Source organism: Oncorhynchus mykiss, chromosome 3, assembly GCF_013265735.2.
Source record: "Oncorhynchus mykiss isolate Arlee chromosome 3, USDA_OmykA_1.1, whole genome shotgun sequence".
Classification (NCBI taxonomy): Eukaryota; Metazoa; Chordata; class Actinopteri; order Salmoniformes; family Salmonidae; genus Oncorhynchus; species Oncorhynchus mykiss.
In genome coordinates, this window is record NC_048567.1 from 26314748 (window position 1) to 26332376 (window position 17629).

Below are 17629 nucleotides of genomic sequence, written 5' to 3' on the forward strand. Positions count from 1 at the left end.
AGGGAAAATCAAGAATTAAATTTCAAAGTGGAAATTGACAAACTTCAGAAGCCTTTTTAAGTCTCATATACACTGCCAGTGTTACATTTCCTGCATTGCATGAACGTTCTTCTGCAACATGGTGATCAAATTAAGATCCTACACCTGTACATACAGTCAACCAAAACACAGACTAGTGCACGGAGTGATGACTACCTCACAAACAACAACCAGCACCGAAACAACAGCGACACACCCATGCAAACATCACATTAAACTCTGTAACAATACTGTAGTAAATTAGGTTGTTTCATTACAGTTTGTTTGGAGCAGGATTAAGACACTGAGGAGTCCTGCTGTTTGGGTAATTGTTTTTTTCTCTATTCATATGGCTTTATAGAAGCCTGTTAAAATGTGAGCTTTATCCCCCAAATAACAACCGTGCTGATTTTAGGATTTCGTTAAACCTTTATCATCCAGATGTCCCATTAAAAAGTATTGGTGTGTTCAGTTATTTTGCACTGGGTGCTCTTGAGTCAAAAGTGGTCCTAAAATTCAACAATATTTAACAGACATTCCCCCATTGGACTGAAAAGGGCACACCTCCTCACACTCATGAGCAAATACATATTGTTTGTCCAAAACTAAGGATTTGTTAGAGAATTTGAAAATAAATGTACTAATATCATATCATGTGAAAATATGAACCATACAGCCAAAACTCAAGTCCATATATGACATAAACAATAACAGCAAATAAACTTCTAAAGTGTTTGTATCGTTTATACAATGTTATGCAATAGCTCTGTGAAATGAAGAGATTACAGGCTCATCTAGGCTACTGCAGAAACCAGTGTAGCGACTTTGTCACCCTATAGCACCACTTCCCTGACAGTTCCTACGGGGTTTGTGAGTTGTTTGTGACCATCTTTGTGAAGATGTATGAATATACCGTAGCATATATGATATCATTCAAACTAAGTGTGCAGACTTTATTTCGCTATGTTTAGACATGTCAAGTGTGTCACTCCTAGCATGAGCGGCACAAAATCGATTATCAACGACAACAAAAAAAAACTAAAACACATCAAAGCGCTCCAGCGTTTTCAACGAACTCACTCACCTGTTGAACATATGGCGGGACATCCTCCACATTTTCAAATGATGATTCGTTCGGTGTGACAATGTAAAACATGGACCGAATTCCCTTGGTCAATGAGACGACATCCATGAATTGCGCCATTGTATGCACCTTCAATCCCTCTACCCAAGGTGATGCTAAACCGATCCTCTGGGGAATTTTAACTACCGGGTGATACTCGCACAGTCATCAAACGTCATTTGAACTGCGAGATAATTGTGTCGTTTTATTTCACTCTCCAGAGGCGGGATACAGTGGATCATAGGTCAGGTGCGGGGTTGGTTGTTTTGTCTCAGGACTGACAATGCCTTCAGCTGCCATTACATCTTACCATCGTATCAATTCCATAAATGAAAAGATAATAACAAATAAGTCTGGTGGTCTTTCATATATATTATGAACAAACCAGCTATGACATTGTCAGACCATTCTGTCTGTGTCTCTTACGTTCCATTGATTTGCAGGTCATGGATAATTGTTAGGTATCTAATAGCGAAGCCCTATTAGTTCACATGACATGTAATTAGCCTATTAATTGATGTTCAAATATGTAAATATTTTTCTTGATGGAGAGGAGAGGCATTTTCGAAAAGGAGAATGTTGCATCACCTGACATGAAAAGAAGGCAGAGAGCATTAAATTATGAACTGCGCATAAAGAAGATAATGGAGAGATGGGTGACATTTGGTGTACCAACTGGGAGCAGTTATCAGTTTTAGAAATCCTAATTGGGAAAAAATGATTGCATGGGTGATTGCGCATTTAATTTAAAGGTCCAATGCAGCCGTTTTTTTAAATCAAAATATCAAATAATTTCTGGGTAACAATTAAGTAGCCTTTTAGTTTAAAAAAGTAGTATTTTGCTAGAACTGTCTGGGATTGGTCTGGTCTGTCTGAGAACTGTCTGGTCTGAGTGGGGAGGGGAAAAATAGCTGTTATTGGGAAAGGTTTGGGATGCTCTTTGCTATTGGTCTATTAACCAACGTACCAACCTAAACTCCTGCCCATGTAAACCTGCTGATTAGAAAGTCTGTGTAGATTGTATTTTCAACCAGCTACTATCAGGAAATAACACTGATCAAATTTATTCACACTTTTACAGTGTTAGTTTCATCAGCTGTTGTACAATATGATACAAAACAAAGTTAAACAGAATTTTGACTGCACTGTGCCTTTAATAGGTACAGTATGATTATAATTTATTCACACTGTTTCATCATGTTTACCACACAGTTAGCTTTTGGTAAAACTGCACTTTATTGCTATCTTGCACTAATAAGTTCACAGTCTCCAAAATATTGTTCTAGCTCCAAATTAGAATGCACACTCACATTGTGCTGAAAAGGAGATCAAGTCTTGAAATTATTCTGTGATTTTGTAATAGAATATGATCCTTTCGCAGGTTCTCCTGTGGGGCTTTGGCAAACGTCCTAAGTCCCGACTCTGCCTTGAGGAAAAGGTGAATTAGGCATGCACCCCATCAACAGCTCTCTACACGTTGGCTAATGTTTAATTCATGTCATCTCAGTTCACAGCATAGTCCTTCCTACATTACCCTGGATTCCTGTGGATGGGAGGCATCATGAAGTTATTCAACCCAACGTGAATTCAATCTGAGAAGCATTTCAGTAGAACCTCTGTTCGTGCAATATTCAGTCAGTTTTGTTTACAAATACCAGTCAGGCAGAAGAAAATGATCACTAAGAAACATCATAAATGTTTATTACTGTGTGAGTGGTATAGTGTGTATTAGAAATTGTTGCTAGAGAAAAGGTAAGAAAATGACAGATAATTAAGTTCAGAGTATACTGTATATTAGCTGAGCAAATTTGATTCTCCCGCACACTTGATAATAATTTGATTACATCGCAATTTTTATGACAAACAGTAGAAACCAATTGAGGCAAGTGTTCACCAGTGCAAATCAAAAGCATGAACTTGCCCCTTTTTCAATGTAAGACACACAACATGGAATGTTCATAACAATTCGGCCAATTCTGAATCTGTCCTAATATTCAAAGAATATGTTCTGCTTCCAAGAGCAGTGTTGAGTGGAAGCACGTTCGTAACGTATGCTTAATGTGCATTGACCTTTTGCAATATCTCATATTCCTGCGTTGGGTTCGCAGTTCTTGAAACGTATTGGTGATCTTAGTTTGGTTTAACCAACGTCCTAACATGTATCTTCTTAGATCAAGTAACACACGTCATTTCTTTGTACATTTGTACACATTTATTTAGCATCGTTAAACTTTGCTAATGACGACCAGATAACATGTCCTTTTAAGGACGTTCCTGAGATGTGAGGCTGAACCCACTTTGTGTAGGAGTGGCCTGCTGCTGTGCATCATAAGTGAGCATGCTCAGAACTCTGGTCGCTTTCGTGACTGTCCTCATTGGCCAGGGAGTCTGTGGAGTGATGAAGAGCCACTATGCTGGAGAATTCGGACGGCAGCAATGTCCCCTTTTTCACGTTCACCAGTTCCTTTTCCCTCGCTACAGCCCCCTGTTGACCTCCTTTTACTCGTTTCCACTTCATTCTCCTGTTCTGGAACCACACCTTTACCTGTGGAACAACCACAAAAGACAAGCTGAGTTATTCTAAAAAGAACAGCAAAATGGCGGTGGGGTGGGAGTGGGAGTGGGGGCGGGGTACATTTTGCATAGCTGGAGACTGTTACGAATACTGAGTAGAGTCCTATTAAAAGACTATTAAAAGACGTGGATATTGATCCATTGGTAAGCCTGACACTTGATACAGGCGCTGCTGTAAAGGTTTGGCAGCTATTTCTATACTCCAGCAGGGATTATGTGCTGATGTATTGTCACATTCCTTGGCATCAAGACGCTGCTTCCTCTTTTCCCTGACTCGACAACGCCTCCAGTATTTACGTCTCCCAAAATGATGATTAGGCTGTTGCTTAAAAGGGTTTACGTAGAGGATCGGGTCCGAGTAGACGTGAAAGTCAACACTGACTGGGTTCTAGATGAGTCTCTCTTTCTCTCCTTGCGATTGGATTAGAAATCGGAAATCTGTATTTTTGGGCGCCGATTTGCCGATTTTTTATTTTTATATAATTTTTTTTCTTTTATGCCTTTATTTAACTAGGCAGGTCAGTTAAGAACACATTCTTGTTTTCAATGATGACCTAGGAACGGTGGGTTAACTGCCTCGTTCAGGGGCAGAACCACAGATTTTCACCTTGTCAGCTCGGGGGATCCAATCTTGCAACCTTACAGATAACTAGTCCAACGCAAAAATGACCTGGCTCTCTCTCGTTGCACTCCACAAGGAGACTGTCTGTTACGCGAATGCAGTAAGCCAAGGTAAGTTGCTAGCTAGCATTAAACTTATCTTATGAAAAACAATCAATCATAATCACTAGTTAACTACATATGGTTGATGATATTACTAGATATTATCTAGCGTGTCCTGCGTTGCATATAATCTGACTGAGCATACAAGTATCTAAGTATTTGACTGAGAGGTGGTAGCCAGAAGCAGGCACGTAAACATTAATTCAAACAGCACTTTCGGGCGTTTTGCCAGCAGCTCTTTGTTGTGCATCAAGCATTGCACTGTTTATGACTTCAAGCCTATCAACTCCCGAGATGAGGCTGGTGTAACCGAAGTGAAATGGCTAGCTAGTTAGCCCGCAAATAGCGTTTCAAACGTCACTCGCTCTGAGCCTTCTAGTAGTTGTTCCCCTTGCTCTGCATGGGTAACGCTGCTTCGATGGTGGCTGTTGTCGTTGTGTTGCTGGTTCAAGCCCAGGGAGGAGCGAGGAGAGGGATGGAAGCTATACTGTTACACTGGCAATACTAAAGTACCTAAAAGAACATCCAATAGACAAAGGTATATGAAATACAAATAGTATAGAGGGAAATAGTCCTATAATTCCTATAATAACTACAACCTAAAACTTCTTACCTGGGATTATTGAAGACTCATGTTAAAAGGAACTACCAGCTTTCATATGTTCTCATGTTCTGAGCAAGGAACTGAAACGCTAGCTTTCTTACATAGCACATATTGCACTTTTACTTTCTTCTCCAACACTTTGATTTTGCATTACTTAAACCAAATTGAACATGTTTCATTATTTACTTGAGGCTAAATTGATTCTATTGATGTATTATATTAAGTTAAAATAAGTGTTCATTCAGTATTGTAATTGTCATTATTACAAATACATTTTTAAAAAATTAAATCGGCCGATTAATCGGTATCGGGTTTTTTGGTCCTTCAATAATCGGTATCGGTATCGGCGTTGAAAAATCATAATCGGTCGACCTCTAGTTCAGATGGTTTATTTTGAGGGTGTCATGTTGTGGGGCCTAGCTGGGTCACGTGGGCAGGAAGTCACTTGATTTTACACACAATGTTTGTCTTAAACCTTCAGCGATACATGCCATGCTGACGATCACATCAGTGGTGGTGATGGATATTTTTTCGGCCCATATGATTGCACGTCAGAAGGGCATGTGTGAGCTGTGGCACACCTGCACAAGCACGCCTTCAAAGCCTTTGCCACCTGAATACAGCCTATAGCTCAATGGGGATGCATGCATTTTGTTGGTATTTTGTTGCTATGTTACCTAATATACAGTACCAGTATATTATATCAAATCAAGTATATCAAAAGTTTGGACACACCTACTCATTCAAGGGTTTTTCTTTATTTTTACTATTTTCAAATTTGTAGAATAATACTGATGAGTTGGACTGCAGAGTGAAGGAAAAGTAGCCAACAAATGCTCAGCATATATGGGAACTGTTTGAAAATAATTCAAGGTGAAGCTGGTTGAGAGAATGCCAAGAGTGTGCAAAGCTGTCATCAAGGCAAAGGGTGGCTACTTTGACGAATCTAAAATCTAAAATATGTTTAGATTTGTCTAACACTTTTTGGGTTACTACATGATTGCACATGTGTAATTTCATAGTTTTGATATTTTCACTATTATTCTACAATGTAGAAAATAGTAAACATAAGGAAAAACCCTTGAATGAGTAGGTGTGTCCAAACTTTTGAATGGTACTGTACATGTTTGTGATATATCACCTATCAAGGTATTTTTAGTTCATTGACCAAAATTGAGTTTCATAGTTATAAAATCCCTATCAGGTTGACGGGTAGAGTTCCAACCCCGGCCACCCAGATTTCCTACTGTCATTACTGTAAGTGGATCATCCTTAAAATACATCTGCAAGCTTGCACTTTTCACTCCTGTTATTGATAGTGCAGTAAGGCAAGGCTGTACAGTACTGTACATACAGTCCATGTCATTTCACCTAATGCTATCATCAGTGGGCTAATGACTCAATTACTTATAATGTTATTATTATGACTGGTTTGTATGGGTTGTTTTGTTTTGTTACAAGATATGAGTTTCCATATTACTGAAGGTAAGACACAGGCCTGTCCGAGTCATGTTATGCTTTAGGGGTCATGTTGACTCTCTGGTATAACAGGTTGGTTCATGTTCTCTAAGAGTTGGTTATGAATTTGAAATTGACATAAGAAAAATATTGGATGTTCTAAGCGCAATATAAGTGCTCCAGAACTGTACATAATTACTAGGCTATTATAGGGTAATTACATAAATACTTCATGGAATAACCCAATGGTATTCACTGTGGTAAGGGTGATGTAACGTATGGCCATTATTTAATGTTACATTCATGTTTAGATGGTAGGCATAATGTTTTTCATCTTAGTTTATTTGTATATTTGGGCATTTGAAATGACTTTTAGAAGTGTTACATTGAAGCACTTTGTCGAAAATCGAAAACTTAAGGTTGAAGGTTTTGAGTCTCCGATGTTACGTAAAGGAACATATACTGTCAGGAATCAGTCTGTTCTATCCATTTAATCCCTACTGTATATAACAAACTACCTACAGCCAGATGTATGCCACATGTGACATATCGCTTCTCTCTGACACCCCAAATAGGTGTTACAGAACACTGTACGATGTTTCCTTCCCCGCAATTTGTCTTCCATTATTTATTTCACGTGACTGTGTTTACAGCGGCCCTTCTGCCTGCGCTCTGAGACTAATTTGTCCTAGCTGGGGGAAACAGGAAGTGACTTGCTAGACAGCACCTCCTGCTTTTGTGCCTGTCTCCATTACTTGACTGTAGGCTGACTGAAAGAATAGACCCAAATATCTGGAATATGATAGTCCCTCTTCACAGTCACAGCTGGAGCACAACAGCACGCAAACCAGAAGTTCTAAAGTTAGGAAAACATTGTATCTCCGAAAACCTCTGTATGGTCCGACTGAGGCAAACTTTTCCCACCACCCGGCATTAATGCGTTATGGGGTCAATATGTTTGAACCCAAAAGGATAAGTGGGAGAATGAGGTTAGAGTGGTGACATTACATACTTGTCTCTCTGTGAGATCGAGGTTGACTGCTATCTCGTAGCGCCTCAGTCTCGTCAGATAGTTGTGATGGGCGAACTCGGCCTCCAGGTCACGGATTTGCTCTTTGGTGAACGCCGTCCGCTCCTTCCTGGGTTTGCTGCTCACATCTGACTTGTAATTCCCGTCTTGGGACTCTGAAATCAAACACGGCACTCATTTTTTCTTTCCAGTCAGGGAGATTTATACTCAAAGAAAATAATGATAAAAAGAGTACTATATGGCAGGTGTGAGCCAGAGACACAAATACAGGCAGAGGAGGGAAGGAGTCAGGTATGGGAAACAATGGGAGCTGCCAATCACCTTTTATTGTTGCGGCATTGTTTATGCACACTGTAAGTGGCTGGGAGGACCCAGAAGCGTCTACACATGTGCCTGTTTCTGGCAGCTGTGCTCTCACACACACAGTGGGCTGGCTCCTACTCTTTACAATGTGGAGTTCATTTGTCTTACTGTTAATGGAATCGGCTGCTACCCTTGTAGTTTTAATATGGAACGAAACAGCGCTGCAGGATTTGAGAAACTATATTTCCTCAGTTTATTTACCTCAATTTTATAAGCGTATTTTTCCAATCTCTCATTTAGATTTGGTGTTGTTTAATTTTGAACAATGTTATCAAACTTTTTAACTTACTGAGAATGGCTAGACTATGAGATGGACTACAGGGAGAGTAGCACGCACGTATGTCAGTCTGGATTTGACCTATGATTATGATCTCATACACATAAGGACAAACTGTTACGATTCCCCAGATGAACATGAAGCAATGCAGGTCCCTTTTTTGCAAAGATATGCAAGTCTACCACCTGTTGATTAACTGGAGTGATGGGAGGAAATAATCCACAACCAATGTGGATTAAAAATCCAACCTCAGGAGAAGATATTGTTACATTTTTATTTTTCACTGTTTCTCAGAAGGAACATGTTTTGTTAATTTGGTTCCCAAACTTTCCTATTGTGACCAGACTTTGTGGTTAAGCCTTTTGGATATGCTTCAGTTGCACATTGCACTTCAAGGCAACAGCGATTGCATGCTAATTCATCTGCGGTTCTGTTCTGCAGTCGCGTTAATCCCAACAGGCGGTCCCAAATCCAAACTGTAAATACGCTGGGAGTTTACAGGCCAGGACCAGACCAGGCACCCCACTTTGCCACGTCACTGGAGACACTCCGAGAAGTTCTTACTGAAAGAGTGTCTCTTTCTAAATATTTTCTCACAGAAAAAAGCTTCCTTTCTCTTACTCTTCTTTTCGTGTCATAGAAAATATAGAAGAATGGAAAATTATGCAACTTTTGTTTGCAAAAAGCCATTCATCATTGATATTGTGGGAAAAAGGAAAGGAAAATTCCAAGCACATGGTGATATGTCATAGTGCGCAACTGGCATCCATGACAGGAATACACTGCAAATATATAATCTAGTTATTCCAACATAAAGTATAAGACTTTCCTTACAGTGTGGTAAAGTAGCTGAAATTCTGTGCATCATTGTATGGTGAATAGAAAATGTCTCAACATGTCTGTCATTTCACCAGGGTTGACCAACTGTCGGTGTGCCAGAGAGCAGGCCTCATTCAAACATACCTCTTAGATGTATTTACTCTCTGGTAAACACAGCCATTGTGTAAGAATAAAGAATAACATGGCCAGCTGCTGGAGACCAGCGCAAAGCCGATTTAAAAAGAGTCCCAAGGTTTTACGACACAGCCACTACACCACAGCAATTAGGTCCTTGCTGGAACTTTCATCTCTCCACACAAAAGGGAATAATGGGAGGAAAATACAGAGCCCAGACACTGGGTAGTTTTAGGGCTCCCAAATGGTCTGAAGCCAGATCAGGGAACCCTTTCAAAAATAATGTTGGTGTCCATGCCGACGTTTCTGACAGAGATTTCAAAATGAAATGGTTATACTTTTCACTCCTTTCGGTGTGACATTTCCAGTTCATTGGCCAATCATTTTGTAGATTTTGTTGAGGATTCTTATCTAGGGAAAACACAATTTCACTGTGACATAGAATATTGTAATGCTAGATCTACCAAAAATAACCTCAGCGTCAATAACGAAAATGGCAAAGCCATGACTGAGTTAGTCCCTGAGCATCACTTGCTACGGCAGCACTCAAAAATACACTCCACAATAACAAAACAGGATTCAAGCAATTACTATTACTTCATGTTTAAAATCTATTAGCACTTTCCAAATATGTTTTGGTTACACTTTACTTAAAGCCTACATGTATACTGCATTATAATTCACCTATAATACACAGTAGGAGACTTGACATGAGCATGTATGATGACCCTCTACCAATGTCATATAATTATATAATGATCCTGACAACAAAAAAACAGCCATTTTTGAGTCAGTAAAAACGTTGAGTCATAGTGATATGGAACATTATAAGCCTTATTGTTAGACATTATGTCGATGTGCATCACATAATGTATAAAGCACTATACCTGCGGGCTAAAGTGTTCCCAAACTTTAAAATCTGCCAGGTTAACCCCTAACTCCCTCAGAGTTCCAGAATACTCCAAGAGGCCAGCCCAGGTTACACCAAACGGCACGGCCATATTCCCTCCAGGTGGGACCCTTAAAATTAGCAGGTTTCACGGAAACCAGACACCCAAATATCAGCCGGACCACTCATCACGTGACAGTGTATACCCTGCAGTCCACCTTTAGGGAAAAAATCACACTAAATTATTTGTATTTCTTGACCAGGAGAATGTTTTGCATGGAAATCTGGTTTCAAGTGTTTTATTATTGTTTTCGTATCTAATGTAAAGTTTCACAGGCTGATTTTACTCAGGTTTCAATCCAGATGGTGAAACCCAATCAGGGCTATCTCATCGAATTGGCAACACGATGCTATTTGGACAGCTGATTGGATAAGCTAACTACGCTCAATAATCAGCATGATTGGTGTTAGCGTGAAGAGAATGTAAGGCCCACGTAATGAGGCTGCAATAACCATTGGAACTAGGGAATTGAAATGGAGCTTGGGGGCCAAGTGTTAGTTTCCAAATGATTTGACCAAGGAGAACAGGAAATAGAGGATGGAGTTCTAAATGTGTGAATATATGAGAGGTTAGTATGGTCAAAACAAGAGCAGTATTATAAATAGTAGTGACTGCCTTCGAAGTTGCGCTCTCTTAGTTTAGTAACTTTCTGTCGTTTCTCTGGCAATTTCAGCGTGGTGCTGCTACTTGTACAACGATTTGCATAGTCAGGTGTGTTAATCATTTCTATGCATCTTTTTGATATTCCTCTACATCCAAATACCATGAGTCCTTATTTTGGTAACTACTTTTTTTTAAATAGGATTGTTATAAGCTTCTGAAAAATGATAAAGAAACCTATTTTATATGCCGTCTGTCTCTATGCTGTCCATTCATTTCAAACAGAAAGAATACACATGTAATTGCACACTTAAGTAGTTTAAGTCCCTGTGATTTTGTGAAAATGTTCCATCGTCTGTTTGAATGAGTCATGTGTCAGAAGGGATCCATGACTAAAGTGGCAAATAGTATCCTGTGTGAGTCAAGCGAAACAGGGCACTGACCACATAGGGAAATATCAATCAAGTATTCAAGTGGTGTGTACAGAACCACAGCCAGGTGACCCACACTGAGGGTGTTGAAACAGACAGAGGTCCGTCCAGGCCCAGTGCTGCAGGATGACATTCCAGTGACCCGGTATAACGTTTCCATGGGAAACCGATCCGTCCCTACTAATACGTTGACAACAAAATCTTCCCTTCAAAAAAACACTTTAACACTTACAAAGTGCCTAATATCGATTAGAAAGGTTGAATAGTAAAAAGTTGATATATTAAAGAGATATTGGTATATTCAGAGTTATAAATACACTGCTAGGCTATGTAATAATGTAGAAATGTATGTTCCAGTTATCTTAATGTAATAAATTACCATATTTGTATTGTTTATATTTTGTCGATATTTCTACACTTGCTGTGTATAAAGTCCATAGTCCTTTTCACAAACGTAGGAAATCTCAATGATTATGAAAGTCACGCCTGTACAGTATCTACTTGAGGTAAGTAACTCATTATTCCAAACCTTCTCAATGCAATTAGACCATAATTTCACGTGTGTTGTTGTAATGCTGGAAAAACTTATTTTTCTAACGTTGTATATTAATAACGGCTCAATAGTGACTGACAAAGTGATCTTCATTTGAGATGTTTAGGAGCGAAGCACCAAATACTTAGCAGTAAAAATGTGTAAGGTTGGTTGTATAGTTCATACATTTTTTAGGACCATTGAACAAACTGGTAGGAAATAGAGAGTACGTTTTTCTGGACGTTTGAAAGTTATGTTTAAAAAAATTGTTAAATTATTTAAAGACTATTAACATTGCAACAAATCTATTAAACTGTATATCAAATGGTATACATAATGCCACTGTAACTCAAATCGTTCAATTGAATATATTTATTGATTCAACTTCCCAGTCTCTTTTAGTCAGTGCAATTTATAAAAATGACTGCATCAACAATAATCCTGGAACTAAGCGCACTCCACAGTAAGAAAAGCCTAAATCTTCTCGGGTGTTTATTGTCATTCCAAGCACTGGTGTAGTCTTTTACAATCCATGACATTAATATTTTACAGTGAGCCTCATTTTCTGCCCCCTAAAAATGTGTCGAAATGAAACCGATGGGATTTAGCCTTTGCTCTCCCCTTTAGTCAACATACTGTAATTGCCCCTGTTCATGTCAGCCAACATCTACAAACCTCTCTTCAGACAATATAAACATCAAATGAAACATAAACTTCCCTCAATCCATCTCCACGGAAAGCCTTAGAAGTCTGTGATTATGGCATTCTTGAAACCACACCATTAAGGTACAGTTAAGTTATACCCATCTTGAATAAATACTCTGCAAGTGTATTATATCATGTTTAGTATTTCAAATGTATGACAACTTATGAATAAGATAAAGATATGTAGCTTTAGTTTCCCAGTTAAGTTGTGCAACATTATACTCAACCCATTTTTACATGCGGCTCACAAAATAAGGAAGAAAAAAGACAAATAAAAATAAATGTCAACCAAAAAGTTGATCTTTCCTCTGGTCTTACCTGAGCTGTCACTTTTCCTCTTGCCATTTCTCTTCTCTGCCTCAGCAGGTGACAGTGTCTGTCTTCCAAAGTCTGCAGGCACACAATTGGCCCCTGTGGGGGTGCTGCTGCCCAGGTTGGGGGTGCTGGAACAGAGACTGTTCCTGCCAGGGGTGCCTAGGTCTGGGGGTGCGAGGGCACTGTCCTGGGCCGAGTGAGAGTGGGGGTGGGGGTGGCAGAGGTTGTGGCGGGAGCTCGCATTGCCAGGAGAGGGCATCTGTGGAATGTGCCAGCCAGCCTGGTGCTGAGGCGGGTGATGCTGCTGTTGCTGTGCCGGGTGATGCCCACGGTGATGGTGGTGATGCCCACCGAACAGGCCCTCGTCACCGGGATAGCCGGAGATGATGCAGGCCGAAGGAGAGGAGGTGGCGGTGGAAGAGGCCAGGTCAGGGTAGGAGACGTGGTCCGTGCGTCCGTGGAGAGTCAGCGGAGACTGGGTGAAGGCAGGGTGCAGGGCCTGCACAGTGGCATGGGGGCTGCGGAGGCAGCCAAAGAGTGTGTGATCCATCGCATGCAAACACACAGCCCTCCAGAAAGATAAGGAGGGGGACAAAAAATGAAACGTAACAAAAAAGTAAGCCAACTAAGTTAAAAATATATATATATAAAAAAAAAGGGTCAAACAAAACACAGAAGATCCAAAATCCACAACTTGTGCTCTTTCCTTAGCTCACCCCAAATTCGTCTCCTTGATAAGAGTTCGATAAAAAAGTTGTGTGTATGTCCGTGTGTGTGTTGAAAGGGGGCTCCAGTAATAATCCTGGGCATGCGGACAGTTGCCAGGCTGCGCAGGATAAACAGTGAACCCTAGATAAGCTGCCGGAGAGATTCTCAGATGACAGGAGAGAGAGGAGACTGGAGACCTGTGGAGTGGAGGGAAAGGTGGTTCCAAAGAACTGCAGTAAGAGGGGAGCCGGCAGAGGGAACGTTATAAATAGGCTGTAACGTGAGAGGGAGGCTGGGTCACAGACTGCGTACTACTGACCACATGCATATGATCGCCCTCCAAAAAGCATGGCAGCTCTATTAAAATGGCTGGTGTCTCAGGAAAGAAGGCCATTTATTTTTTCGACTTTTGCTGTCTGTCTCCTGGTGGCCCCTGTTCTTCTTAGAAAAATAATCCATAATGTTTAAGATGATGATGGTGTTATGTGATTGGGTTGTACCATTTCATACTCACCATAAGAGATGGGTGTCCAGGGATAGCTCGATATGTATTCTCTTACCTTTGTTGATATCGTTGTGAGGTTAGTTATGTTAAAGCACGTGTTGCTTTGTTTCCTTTGCAAAGCCATCTCATACTAGTATACCTCTGTATGCGTAGTTGGTATACACCAAAAAACGTTTTACCACATAATATATATATATATATATATATATATATACAGTACCGGTCAAAAGTTTGGACACACCTACTCATCCAAGGGTTTTTCTTTATTTTTACTCTTTTCTTCATTGTAGAATAATAGTGAAGACATCAAAACTATGAAATAACACATATGGAATCATGTAGTTACCAAAAAAGTGTTAAAAAAATCTAAATATATTTGAGAGAAAAAAAACTATGAAATAACACATATGGAATCAAGTATTAACCAAAAAACTGTTAAAAAAATCTAAATATATTTGAGATTTGAGAAAAAAAAACGATGAAATAATACATGGAATCAAGTTGTGAGCAAAAAACTGCTAAACAAATCAAAATATACTTTATATTTGAGGTTCTTCAAAGTAGCCAACCTTTGCCTTGATGACAGCTTTGCACAGTCTTGGCATTTTCTCAACCAGCTTCATGAGGAAGTCACCTGGAATGCATTTCAATTAACAGGTGTGCCTTGTAGAAAGTACATTTTTGAGCCAATCAGTTGTGTTGGGACAAGGTAGGGGTGGTATACAGAATATAGCCCTATTTGGTAAAAGAACAGCTCAAATAAGCAAAGAGAAACGACAGTCCACCAAAGTTTTTTCAAGTGCAGTCTCAAAAACCATCAAGGGCTATGATGAAACTGGCTCTCATGAGGACTGCCACAGGAAAAGAAGACCCAGAGTTACCTCTGAGGCAAAGGATAAGTTCATTAGAGTTACCAGCCTCAGAAATTGCAGTCCAAATAAATGCTTCACAGAGTTCAAGTAACAGACACATCTCAACATCAACTGTTCAGAGGAGAATGAGTGATTCAGGCCTTCATGGTCGAATTGCTCCAAAGAAACCACTACGAAAGGACACCAATAATAAGAAGAGACTTGCTTGGGTGAAGAAACACAAGCAATGGACATTAAACCGGTGGAAATCTGTCCTTTGGTCTGATGAGTAGTTGAACGGATGATCTCCGCATGTGTGTTTCGCACTGTGAAGCAAGGAGGAGGAGGTGTGGGGGTGCTTTTCTGGTGACACTGTCGGTGATTTATTTAGAATTCAAGGCACACTTAACCAGCATGGCTACCACAGCATTCTGCAGCAATACGCTATCCCATCTGGTTTGCACTTAGTGGGAGTCTCATTTGTTTTTCAACAGGACAATGACCCAAAACACACCTCCATGCTGTGTACGAGCTATTTGACCAAGAAGGAGAGTGATGGAGTACTGCATCAGATGACCTGGCCTCCACAATCACCTGACTTCAACCCAATTGAGATGGTTTGGGATGAGTTGGACCGCAGAGTAAAAGCAGCCAACAAGTGCTCAGCATATGTGCGAACTCTTTCAAGACTGTTGGAAAACTATTCCAGGTAACTATCTCATGAAGCTGGTTGAGAGAATGCAAAGCTGTCATCAAGGCAAAGGGTGACTACTTGGAAGAATCTCAAATATAAAATATATTTTGATTTGTTTAACACTTTTTGGTGTTATGTGTTATTTCCTAGTTTTGATGTATTCACTATTGCTCTACAATGTTGAAAATAGTAATTACATTTTTAAAAACTTGAATGAGTAGGTGTGTCCAAACTTTGGACTGGTACTGTATGTATATATATATATAAACATTAGCTTTTAAAAAATAGCTAAATATAAAGATCCTATATTATCTTTACAGAGGCGATGATGATACTACTATATACTATAGAGTATAATATGACCAGTAGGAGTTTATAAAGCATGAAAATACCTAGAGGAAAAGGTATTTCTCTTATCTTATGTCCTCTTTCAGTGAGACAGAAGTGTTAAAAGTATTAAGTTTGTCATAATCAGATATATACATCACTTTTTTTTTAGCTCTATAATAGTTTGTTGTATCTAACATATATTTAACAGATTAAATTGGATGAAAGCTGAATCCAATCATTGATTATTTAAATTTAGTAGCAGGAAGGGGTGATAAAACACAAATAAGCCTACAATCAGATTTAAGAATAATTTGATAACTTTTGAATTTTTGTGTGCAATTTTTTTTACAAATAGTGATTTGCCTACACACAAAAAATTATACCATTATATTCCAAATTAGATCAATAAATTCAAATCTCACCGCAAGAATCAGAAATTATAAGTGGCTCATGAATTTACAAATGACAAATTAACAGACCAAATGACATTAGACTATTAAATTAGCAAAATAAAACAATCCAACCTTTTTCGATCAATCAAGATATTCCAATAGCTGCATGTGTTCACCTGATGTACGGCTAATGCTTATTGCTTAGGCATCATGGTCAGTACCACACACACCAGAGCTTCAGAGACTATGCTACTGCAGCCGGCTGTGCCACATGTATGCAGGCCTGCCCGAGCAAGGAAACTAATTACACTTTGAGAGAAAATGACTTTAGCAGATAGAGAGGGGGCAGGCTGTAACTTGGGCGCTATCGCTCTCCCCATTCCTACCGTGCCTTTCGAAGGGAGCAGCACCGTGTCTACAAACTCCTTAGGTGAGCTTGAACCTTCTACTGTTCACCTTTCAAATGAAGGCTAATAGCAGTGTATGAAAGCTAGATGTTTATTCAGCTCTCCTTCGGGTGTTAATACACGTGGTTTCACTCTCTGGACATTCTGTTCGCAGCATTAGTACCCTGTGGCGAGAGTGTCTCAGTGAATTCTACTCTTGTTGCCCCTCGTGTGGTGTGTTGCTCGAGCCGCCGTGATATGAGTCAAAACCCCCCCACAGGTGGGGATGGTGGTGGGGTGATGGGTAATCCACAGATTTTCTGCTGTGACTAGGAGCCCCGGGTCAGTGATGTTACAGATTAAGCCGGGAAAATGGCACCAATTTGGAGCGTGTTTAATGAGGCTTTAGCAGTGACAGGGCAGATAGAGCAAGGCCAGGATGGCACAGTGCTGTAGACATTAGATAGAGACCTGCTGCTAGTCATCCAACCTGTCCCTGTCAGTCAGAGAGGCCCAATACGTCCAAACAATGTGGTTATAGACAGAGGATGATGTGTAACAACAACAAAAAAACACAATGAAATTATAGTATAGTGCTTTCAGTCTGTGTGTATTTATTGTGTAGTTATTGGTGTTGTATGTATTGGCTGGTGCAATCCCATTTCCCCCGTTGGGGATCTGGGGTCTGACTGTAGATCTGATGGGTTCCCAAAATCTAATCAGTAGAAGAAGTGTACAAAAAAAAAACTTTTGTCAAATCCTTTTGCAGTTTTTTTTTTGTGTCTGTTTTGTCTTGTATACAAATTGATGTGGCAATTTAGTGTTTGTGTATAACTGACCATACTAACTGAATATTTTAAGTCAAATGTATTTGACTGAAGAATAATTATGCGTTTGTTCTTAACATTAGATGAAAAATCGAATGTGTAACGGAGGCCCGGCTATCACCATGAGCTCTTTCTTTTCACTTGATCATCTGCCTCTTACTTAGCTGAGTTTTAATGTAGTGCTTTAGTCAGAAAGAGTTTTTCTGACAGATATCGAGTTTTTGATAGTACAGCATAAAAACTTTCAATCAGGATGCATAAATATACACATATGTAATC

At 39.7% G+C, this 17629-nt stretch overlaps 2 protein-coding genes across 2 annotated transcripts in view; both read right to left on the reverse strand.

The window, feature by feature from the left end:
* LOC110515972 (alkylglycerol monooxygenase) overlaps positions 1-1361 on the reverse strand; it is a 40347-nt gene extending 38986 nt beyond the window's left edge. The window contains exon 1 of the mRNA XM_021594663.2: positions 1103-1361. Coding sequence (XP_021450338.2) covers positions 1103-1222 — 120 coding nt within the window. The 5' untranslated portion in view covers positions 1223-1361. The remainder of the gene's footprint in view (positions 1-1102) is intronic.
* A 1465-nt stretch (positions 1362-2826) lies between these two features.
* LOC110515986 (homeobox protein MOX-2) lies at positions 2827-16421 on the reverse strand. The gene is made up of 4 exons (XM_021594668.2): positions 16270-16421; positions 12661-13562; positions 7513-7685; positions 2827-3686 (listed from the first exon to the last, which is right to left on the reverse strand). The coding sequence occupies exons 2-4, from the start codon at positions 13205-13207 to the stop codon at positions 3468-3470; spliced, it is 939 nt and encodes a 312-aa protein (XP_021450343.1). The 5' UTR covers positions 13208-13562; positions 16270-16421; the 3' UTR covers positions 2827-3467.
* Between the last annotated feature and the right edge of the window lie 1208 nt (positions 16422-17629).

Coding starts and splice junctions, on each gene's coding strand:
- LOC110515986 (XM_021594668.2), bottom strand. CDS start 13,207: ATGGATCACACACTCTTTGGCTGCCTCCGCAGCCCCCATGCCACTGTG. Junction 7,686..12,660: donor GAGGAAAAGTGACAGCTCAG/GTAAGACCAGAG, acceptor GTTTGATTTCAG/AGTCCCAAGACGGGAATTAC. Junction 3,687..7,512: donor TCGATCTCACAGAGAGACAA/GTATGTAATGTC, acceptor GTTGTTCCACAG/GTAAAGGTGTGGTTCCAGAA.